Source organism: Diabrotica undecimpunctata, chromosome 3 (genome assembly GCF_040954645.1).
Source record: "Diabrotica undecimpunctata isolate CICGRU chromosome 3, icDiaUnde3, whole genome shotgun sequence".
NCBI classification, from domain to species: Eukaryota; Metazoa; Arthropoda; class Insecta; order Coleoptera; family Chrysomelidae; genus Diabrotica; species Diabrotica undecimpunctata.
The window spans coordinates 93,572,367-93,580,332 of NC_092805.1; the positions used below are offsets into that span (position 1 = coordinate 93,572,367).

The 7,966-nt window shown below is 31.0% G+C and overlaps 1 protein-coding gene across 1 annotated transcript; it reads right to left on the bottom strand.

Annotated features, from left to right (window-relative positions):
- Positions 1–369: 369 nt before the first annotated feature.
- Positions 370–6,496, bottom strand: LOC140435810 (uncharacterized). The gene is made up of 2 exons (XM_072524527.1): positions 6,282–6,496; positions 370–688 (listed from the first exon to the last, which is right to left on the bottom strand). Exons 1-2 carry the CDS (start codon positions 6,404–6,406, stop codon positions 469–471), a joined length of 345 nt encoding a protein of 114 aa, XP_072380628.1. The 5' UTR covers positions 6,407–6,496; the 3' UTR covers positions 370–468.
- Between the last annotated feature and the right edge of the window lie 1,470 nt (positions 6,497–7,966).

A 7,966-nucleotide genomic window follows, 5' to 3' on the forward strand; every position in this document is an offset into this window, starting at 1 on the left:
CTCCAGTGAATAGCAATCTTTTTTTAATTTTCTTTTTGCAAAACTTATATTTTGAGATTTTTGTATTTTTTTTTTAGATTTTTGTAACACTTACTGTAATTATAAGAATTTAAGTTTTGTGGGTGATATTAGGTCTACTAATTTTTAAATAATAATCCTTTTCTGTTCTATTGCTGCTCAATTGAAGCTGCGCTTGTTGATGGATCTCCACTAAATAGCAATCTTGTCAATTTTCTTTTTGTAAAACTTTTATTTTCAGATTTTTGTATTAAGAAAACAATAAAAAAGTATTACTCTTAATTAATATTAATTATTCAATCTTCTTTGTCGATTTTCAATAATATAGGTACGAAAATAAACTACGGCAGGTATGTACAAATATAAAATAATTTATTTTAATGTTTTATACAATTTACAGATGAACACATGAGCAGGATTAATGAAAATGTTTTATTCGTTTTGGAGCATTTACCATCCATGTCCATACCCTCCTAAAGAGTAACCATGGCCCAATCCTGCGTAGCCGTGACCTAGACCATAACCGTGTCCTATACCATAACCATATCCTAAACCATGTCCGTATCCGTGACCCAATCCATAGGAGGTTACTAAGGGAGTACTGTAGCTGACCAGTGGTGCAACGTAGGTTTTTGCGACTACAGGTGTATGGTGAACATCAACCCTGGAACTACAATATTTTTAAAATGGCACAAAACAATGACTTAGTAGAAACAAGTTAAAATATCGGTTTCAAATATGTAGTTAGCAATAAATATTTATATTTTATTTAATTAAATTTTAATACACGTGTTAAAAAGATATGGGTATTCAACACATTGTATGGTAATAACTTTCCAGAAAGGTGACATACAGGGATTAAAAATAAATATATCAAGAAAACAAATGTAATAATCGTCATATGCAATATTAACCACGAGAGTAGCATATTTGGATACAAGTCAATTAAGTTTGTAGCCACGTTTTAATATTTTGACTGCTGGGATCGATTGGTTTATAGCAACCGATCTTAATAATAAGATTAAAATACGAGCACGAACAGAAAATGACAGAGCATTCTAACGAATACACCGAATACACTTATATTTAGCGTATATTATTGTAGGGGAGGCCTAAGAGTTTTGGACACAAGGAGAGAATGGACACGTTTAAATTTCCCGGAAAAAATATGATTAGCGACTTCACTAAACTGCTAACAGAATCGTTGTAAATAAGGTTTAGTGGGTACCAAGTGAGAACTCTAGTAAAAACATAGTGTTAAAAATATTAAATATTTTGTATTTTTGGTAAGTTCTATGTACTTTTAGATGGTATATTATGTAAGCTTTGCTTACAATATGAAAAGTATTTATAATCTTGTATTTTGGCGAGGGCTTGATAAACACATATAGTTTGAGGTTATATCTCAATAATCGTTTTCTTCTGAACACGTTTCATTCTGTGGCGAAAAAATGTTTTTTGTGTATACAGAGTAGAAAATAAACAGATCTATAGTCGTCTATAGTCTTCTAACTCTGTCCATGATCTCCCTATGAAATAATAAATATGGCTTTTTATTTTGTAGGATAGTCCATTAAAAATGCCAAACATTTACAACAAAAAACCTAATAGAGATTTTGACCCCTTAATTATGTAACAAGCCGTCGAGGCTGTAATAAAAAATAACTTGGGTATCCGGAAGAGCGCTAAGCATTAAGGGATGACCAAAAGCCGCTTAGCAAGTTACGTCAAGAGCGCAAAATTAATTGGAATCGAGCAAATGAACTTTAAACCAGATTTTCATAAATCACAAATTTTCACAAATGAGATGAAAACTCAGTTAGAAAATTATTTGCTTAATGTTTATCAATGTTTTATATACTCAAATTAACTAGAAGTTTAGCCTATGAATACGCTGTTAGACATAAAAAAAATACCAGAAAAATGGGAACCGACAAAATTGGCACCAGAGTGTTGGCTTACAAATTTCATGCAACGACACCCACGGCTATCAGTAACAAAACCAGAAGCAACTAGCTTAGCACGGATGACTAGATTTAACAGAACAAATATGGGGATATTCTGGAACAAATTGGAAGATGTGCTTACTCGCTATTCCTTTTCACTGGCTCAAATTTATAACTTAGATGAGGTAGGTAGGTACATAAAATTTTGTTCTCATCATATTAAATACGCAATTTTTTCAGACAGGCGTGATTACTGTCTAGCGTGTTCAAAAGGTAGTAGGCAAAAAAGGTGAACATCAAATAAAAAAAGTTACATCCAGGAAAAGAGGGGAACTCATGACTTATGTTGGTATTATTTGTGCAAATAGGAATGCTTTACCACCAGGTTGGAGTTTTCTGCGGAAGATTTGATGCTGCCAGAATGATGAAGTCAGTTCCTGATGACAGACTTTTAGGTTTAGAGTATCCCAGCGGTTGGATGACACCTGAAAACTTTATTCAAGTTTTGAAACACTTTGTGAAAAATGTTAGATGTTCCCCAGAAAATCGGATTTTGCTTGTAATGGACAACCATGAGTCGCATATATCCTTGGAGACCATGGAGTTTTGCAGAGCCAACGGCATCGTTATTCTTACGCTTCACTCGCATACCTCGATTTTGAAAGCGTTTCTGAATATATAATGGATTAGTTTTTCTTAAAAATAAAGGTTGTTTTGGCGAAATGCATTATCCATTATCTCCTCTATGGTTGGCCATAGTGTCCTTGAAGGTAAGGAAACTATGAACAGAAACACATCTGCGAGTTATACTCTTCCATAAGGACTGTAATCATTTTAACACAATGAAAAACTGCCTAGACGTTAGTTAATATGTATTGTATTTGGTAAAATATAGTATGCGCTTAAATTAATTTTCTAATCCTTGTTTTGATAGTATATTTAAAATCTGTTTAAAGTCTCCCAGGCCTTCCCTATATATTCCAAATATGGATTCTACGAGTAGATAGTATAATGTTCTTTAAGTGCCGTCTCCCGATCGGAGGTTGGATATCATCATCACTATCTTTACTCTATCTACTGCTGCTCTGAAGAGTTTTATAGAACTACATTTAATCCAGTCCCTTAAATTCTACAACCATGACACTCTCCTTCTTCCTATACTCCTTCCTCCTCTTATCGTTGCCTGTATTATCAACCTTAGCAGTTCATATCGCTATCCCCTCATTACGTGTCCCAGATAACTTTCTTATTTTTATTATGTTTGAAACAAAATATTTTAAAATAAAATCAAAATATTTGTGGATACATTTACAGGGAATAATTAAATTAAAAGAAAAAGGAAGTTCTAGTACAGTCGCACAGTAAATATAATGATTTAGGATTTCCAAAAGAATAAAATAGTTTAAAACTACAATTCAGAAAATTACGCAGCAATAAAAAGATATTCTATTTTAAATATACCTAATTTAAATTAAAAACATAATCTTGTAATCATAAGAAATATTTACCAGAATACAATACCGCAAATAGTTTCCAGGTACAAAGCAATATAACTTGAATATAGTATAGAATTACATATTAACAAAAGGCTCCATTCAATTTTAGAATATTTGGAAATAGCTACTAATAAGAAAGGCGATTCACAAAGAAAATACCAATCCATTAGCACCAGTTAGTAAGCCGTGAAACGTAAAAGATATTATTTAAACCATTAAAATAAGAAAAATTACAAATCAGTAGAAGATCAAGTGCTAGAAACATAAGAGGAATGTCAAAAGCACGGTGAAAGCTATACACGCATTCGCCGTTACAAATTTATTTGGGAGTCAATCTGCACAATCATTACATATGTAATTCTATAGGTAAGACATAGCAGAAAGAGAAACAGAATTAATAACAACTTACTAACAATGAAGGATTGAATCAATATTTTGATGAAAATGTATATTTTTGTTGAGTTGAATGCAAAAATTTTTTACACATACTCTGCAGTAAAATTCATTGTTTATTTTGTTATTAATATAATAATACAGTACAAATTAAACTGCAATATTCATAAGTATTTAAAAATGACAATAATATACATAAAAAAATACACTACAATACAGTGGAACATAATTCCATATAATAATACAATACAAATTAAAATGCAATATCCATAAGTATTTAAAAATGACAATAATGTAATAATATTAATAAAAAAGTCCTCCCCGACTGGGAATCGAACCCAGGTCTTCCGCGTGACAGGCGGGGATACTGACTACTATACTACCGAGGACATGACACAAACGTATTTCAAAATTGACAGTTCTGGATCATACAGTGATTTATTGAGATTATTATTTTGAAATACAAAAGACTAATATAATTATGAACATTTAATAAATAATACAAAACATATCACATGAATAATAATATTAATACATATTTTATTATATGTATATCTTCAAAAATTGTATTACAGGTCCCAATATATCAATGGATGAATTAGGAAAAGCAATAAAAATAGCCAAAAACAGAAAAACCACAAAACAAGATAAAATATCATCAGAAATACTTAAAATACTTGGAAATAAAGAGAAAAATAATTTATTTCCTTTACTTTTTAGATAAAGTATACGAAATCTGGAAAATACCAATAGATTGGCTTAACTCTCTGTATGTGATGCTCTCAAAAAAACAAGGAAATGCTAAAATGTGCTCCGAATATAGGACAATCAGTCTTATGAGTCACGTTTTAAAAATATTTCTTCAAATAATTTATTCCAGAAATTATGTTAAAATTATTGAAGGAGAAATAATTGGCACGCAATTTGGATTCTGTAATAATCTTGGAACGAGAGAGTCACTATTCAGCATGCAAGTGCTGGTTCAGAGGTACAGAATTGTCAACCATCTTGTTTAAATATGCTTTGTAGACTTTGAGAAAGCATTAGATAAAGTTAGACATGGAAAATTATTGAAAATTCTTGGACAAGTATGACCACCAATCACCAGCAAACAAATGTCAGAATTGGCCTATATACTTCTGAATCAATTCAATTTCCCCGTGGAGTTAGACAGGGGTGCATTTTGTAACCACTGATTTTTATTTGCACTCCGAGCATATTCTTAAAGAGACACTTGCCAGGGTTGCGATATGTGGATGATACTGTCTTGCTTCCGAGTTCTGTGCATATAGTACTAATATAGAAAAATCTGAAAGGATTACTTATCTCGGTTCAAATAAAAATGACAATTGGGATATGAGCAAAGTGATAAAAATAGGCATTTAAAAGGTAAGAGCAATGTTTTTCCGAAAAGAAAAAAAGTATTATATGGAGGGAATATTAACAATTACCTGAAAATAAACTCATCAAATGATACATCTTCTCGACAATACTATATGGAGTTAAAAGCTGGACGCTTTAGAAATATAGGTATATCGAAGGCTGCTGCACATAAGCTGAGTTAACAGACTGACAAATGAAAAGGTATTACAACGTTTAAAAAACAACACGAAATAGTGATATCTTATGAACACCCAGAACGTTATGGAGTTCTCCATCTGATTATTCAGCACAAACTATGTAAAAAGAGGGGCCATGTTCGAAGAAAACCACCATGTCTTTGTAACCTACCTAAGTGGTTTAGTTAGTCTTCATCGACCCTCTTCAGATCTAAAGTGAATAAAATTATGATAGCCAATATAACCAACGTTAAGTAATGGACATGGTACGAAAAGAAGAAGAAATTATAATAAGAAGTATCTGGAACTGGTTGAAAATTTATTTTTAAGGAATATACTGAAACTTCTGTATATTTACTATCATCGATTTAAAGACAAGGTATTGAGATTCATATAAAAAAAGAAAGAAAATTTTTATTGCATGACCCATATTCTAAAAAGAAAAGTTGCTATAAAATGCTGAAAGTTTAAGAGAAATGCATCAAGAAAAAGAAGACAAATTTAAAAAGATTCCATAGTTGTTTAAATACATTTCATCGTACAGGAAGTATAATATAAATATACCCAAATACTGAAAAAATATTTCAAAAAGATAAACGATTACTTTAAAAAAATAATGTAACAAACTAAAAGTTAAAAGAAGACACACGAGAATGTTTTTTTTATATTATATTAAATTTTAAAAATATTACATTTTTATGATTCATGTTGTAGTAGATTTTTTTATACTGGACTTGCAAAGGGAATGGCTCTGTCAAAAAGTAATCAAAATAGATGTAGGCAGACTATTGTAAAGCAAAATCAATATTTTTATTCCATTGAAAGAAGAAGATATAATAAGAAAATTTTTGAGTAAATAAAAAACGTACCTATAACTGGTAGCTGCTGGTAGGACTCCGTAATGGCCAAGTCCACTGTAGCCACCATATCCTAAACCACCAGGTTTAGCTGAAGCCATTGACGCGATAACACAAACTAACAACAATTTGAACATTTTCAAATTAGCAAAATATTTAAAAGTTTTAAAAATAACGATGGTTGTGTTTAAACACGATGATAATTCTACGATTCCGAAATACGGCGTCCCCAACTTTTATAGTTATTCTTAAGCGATGCGTTTTTCTGTATTTGCGCAAGAGCTCCTTCTTTTTTTCGCATATTATTGCGAGATACTGTCAGTTCTTTGTCGTAAGAATGTTTTGTTTTTTCACATATATCTGTTACGGTTGAGTAAATGTCGACCATCGTCTTTTAAGAATGTAGAAAAGAAAATTTTTTGTTCATATGACTGTATTTGATATTATTTTATTTATATATAATCTTATTACAACATAAATACGCTGCCCGTTAATTTAACGCCTAAATATACTAGTTCGGTCCATTTTAGTTACTAAATAAAACTGTAAATTTGATAAGTAATCTTAAATGGTTAAGTGAGTTGTCCTAATATTAAGATATGATTATTTTACTTTTAGACCTCATATTTTTCAATTAATTTTATTAACATATCGCTATTTAGTCTTTTCAAATTCTGATGTTCCACCCAGGTTTTTTTAGTTGTAATTTTGGCTGGTGAATACTAATTTAGAAGTTGGATACGATACAAGTGGTCAAACAATTATTATAAATAATTTAATTGTTTATAAGGCTCTAGCTCGTAAACTAAAAGAGATAAAACATTTTTTACATAAAATTTGTTCCTTGAAAAAAAAAAACAAAGAAAATGACCTTTACTAAACTTTAATTCAATAATTATAACTCGAGATATTGTAAAATTGGTGCAAAATGGTTGCAAAATAATTATTTTTCGATCGTAACTCGGCTTCTACGCATAAAAATAAGCTTTAAAGCTAAAAATAAGTCTCATTTTAAAGCTTAATTTATAGACTTTGAATTAAAATTTGTTAAAGTACTTTATCTGTATTCGTATAAAATTACACCCGTTTGAAGTTGTACTTTTCTTAAAAAATGTGTTTAAAGAGTTTTAAGCAAATTTGAGCAATAAACATTTTTACTTAAATTATTGATAATGGTAGAGGGACTCAAAAGAAATATTTTGAGTTTGGAAAATTTTCATAGGCTTACTTTTGGCCAAGATATCCATATTTTAATAGCGCGCTCGAAGGCGCAAGGTCTGCTCCCCGCGAAAAGGTATGCGCGCGAACTCAGTATTTGATATTACCATCCCTACTATAATTACACTTTTTTATCGATTTGGCATGAATCAGATGGCTTTTCTAATAAATTCTTAAGGCATTGCTTCTCATTCATTATTAAGCTGAGCCATTCATTTCATTATGCTCACTGCTGCATGATTTCTGTCCTGGACCCTTTGTTTAAGATCATCCCAAACATGCTCTATTGGATTTAAGTCCGGGCTCAACGCAGGCCAATTTATTGTAGGTGTATCGATCTCAGTCAGATATGTGGTCGTGATTCGTGCGGTATGGCATGTGCATTATCGTACATTATTATAAAGGCATTACCAATAAATCCCGCGTATGGAACCACACGTTCCTCAAAATGTCTCAAATGTAAAAATCCGTCGTTAAAC

Coding starts and splice junctions, on each gene's coding strand:
- LOC140435810 (XM_072524527.1), bottom strand. CDS start 6,406: ATGTTCAAATTGTTGTTAGTTTGTGTTATCGCGTCAATGGCTTCAGCT. Junction 689..6,281: donor CCAGCAGCTACCAGTTATAG/GTACGTTTTTTA, acceptor AAAATATTGTAG/TTCCAGGGTTGATGTTCACC.